We start from the raw sequence: 1,944 nt of genomic DNA, 5'->3' as shown, positions 1-1,944 counted from the left end.
TGTGTGTGTGTGTGTGTGTGTGTGTGTGTGTGTGTGTGCGTGTCTGTGTGAGTGTGTGTGTGTGTTTGTGTTTGTGTTCTATGAGGTGTTCCCAGGCAGTGTACCGTGAGTGAAATGTTGGAAAGTCTACTTCTCGTCTTCGTCACCTTCGCTCATGCTGCTGATGGAGGCGGAGGCTCCTTTCGGGGAGGTCGGGGGCGAGGGCCTGGCGTTGTACCAGCGGGCAGGGGGTGACGGTGGGGATGGGGAGCGCAGTGGGGACAGTTCACGAGGAGGACTATTGCAGGGAGACTCTCTGGGAGACAAGGCGTAGGACAGCATTCGACCGCTGCGCTCCTGAAACACTTGTTTCTGCGTTTAAACAGACACGGGTAAAGATGGAGCACTTATATTTGTAAGTTTAGCGAAATACCTGCCTCTTTTTTAAAAAAAAGTGGGGAGGGGTCACTCTACTTACCCACGTCCCGTCGGGGCCAAAGAGCTCCAGGAAGTTGCCGATAAATTCTCGAGATTTTTCCTCCCATTTCTGGATGAGATCGTGGCTCTTCTCCTCCACGCGGTAAACGAAATGTTTGCTCTTCTCCTCAACGTTTCGAACCTTTTCCTTCATGCGGTCGACTTGGTTCTGTAGCCGATACTTCTTCTCCTGAAAACGTTGAGAGGAACAGCGTAAAAGACAGTCCCAAACAAAGGTATTGTTCGAGAAACATTTTAGAAATTGGTTTTTGTAGGTTAAAGGGGACATATTGAAAAAAATCCTTTTTTTAAGTTGTTAAATGCATTTTGTTGCGTACTTGGAGTCCATGGGAGTGCAGAAAATTAGAATTTAGTTTCTCTCAAAGATCTTTATATTCTGTTTGGGTCATATTTTTCAACCTGTTCATTTTTGTCCRTTCTTTATTACATTTCATGAAGTCAAATTATTTGCAACGGTAACTACAATTTAATGGTCTTCATTCTCCTCTGGCTCCAGCATGTATTCCAGCATAATTTCCCTCTGGGATCAATAAAGTATTTTTGATTGGTTGATGTAAGGCTGGATGGACAAGTCTTCCCTTGTTGAAATATTTTTAATTAATTTGCAAAGAAAAAAGTTTCTGCACTGCTATATAGTTGAAAACCCCTCTATCAAACTAGAATGGATCGGTCTGGAAGCTGGAGGGGGGCGGGGTGTGAAACGCCTCGTTTGGATTTAAAGAGACAGCCTCAAAACGAGCTGATCTGAGATGCACTTCGGAAAAGGGGCGGGGCTTGTGGAGTTACAATAAGGAGGTATTCAGACCAAAGCATTGCAGTTCCTCTTTATACAAACCCCAACTGAATGATTTAAATGTGAAAAAGAAGGATTTAAAAGCAGGCTATGTCTACTTGAAAAGTTTGTAGTTTTAGTGTCTTGAAATAAAACTCCCTGCAGTAGATGTGTTACAAAGAAATGGTGGTCTTACATTGATGTAGCTGACGTTCAGCTCTTTAGCCGTGTAGCCGCGTTGAAGATTGCGTCGGGCGTAGACGTCGTAGTCCCGGACGATTCTGGTTATTATGTCCGAGGTTGAGATTCCCTCTGTCCGCTGTGTGGGAACAAACATTCCTGAGGAAAAAATAAATAAATAAACAAAAACTTTATGCATTTTCCTTCAACTTGAGGCTTACAGTATTTTGTAGGTGAAACACACAAAGTTAATAATCTGACCTGCTTCTTTGATGTGTTTGTAAACATCCTCACTTCCTGCAGAGGAGTACGGGATGTCGTCATGAGCCACAAAATCGATCTGAGACACAAATCAAAGGCAGACAAACAAAGGGTGAGAAGAACTGAAGTGTCCGCAGGAGCGACATGACAGATCAGTCCAGGGTGCCTCATCAATAAAAGCCCTTCAAAGTACTGATAAGAGTCCACCGCAAGTTTCTGAATGATTTTACTCACTTTATCATCTCACTGAGATC

The 1,944-nt window shown here is 43.7% G+C and overlaps 1 protein-coding gene across 1 annotated transcript in view; it reads right to left on the bottom strand.

The window, feature by feature from the left end:
- Positions 1-51: 51 nt before the first annotated feature.
- pcyt1ba (phosphate cytidylyltransferase 1B, choline a) overlaps positions 52-1,944 on the bottom strand; it is a gene marked incomplete at its 5' end in the record, with an annotated part of 6,324 nt that continues 4,431 nt past the window's right edge. The window contains 4 exon segments of the mRNA XM_014018784.1: positions 52-351; positions 458-646; positions 1,446-1,588; positions 1,691-1,769. Coding sequence (XP_013874238.1) covers positions 127-351; positions 458-646; positions 1,446-1,588; positions 1,691-1,769 — 636 coding nt within the window.

This window comes from Austrofundulus limnaeus, unplaced genomic scaffold (genome assembly GCF_001266775.1).
Source record: "Austrofundulus limnaeus strain Quisiro unplaced genomic scaffold, Austrofundulus_limnaeus-1.0 Scaffold201, whole genome shotgun sequence".
Classification (NCBI taxonomy): Eukaryota; Metazoa; Chordata; class Actinopteri; order Cyprinodontiformes; family Rivulidae; genus Austrofundulus; species Austrofundulus limnaeus.
The sequence above is the reverse complement of the archived record's forward strand: the minus strand, read 5'-3'. Positions and strand labels throughout refer to the sequence as shown.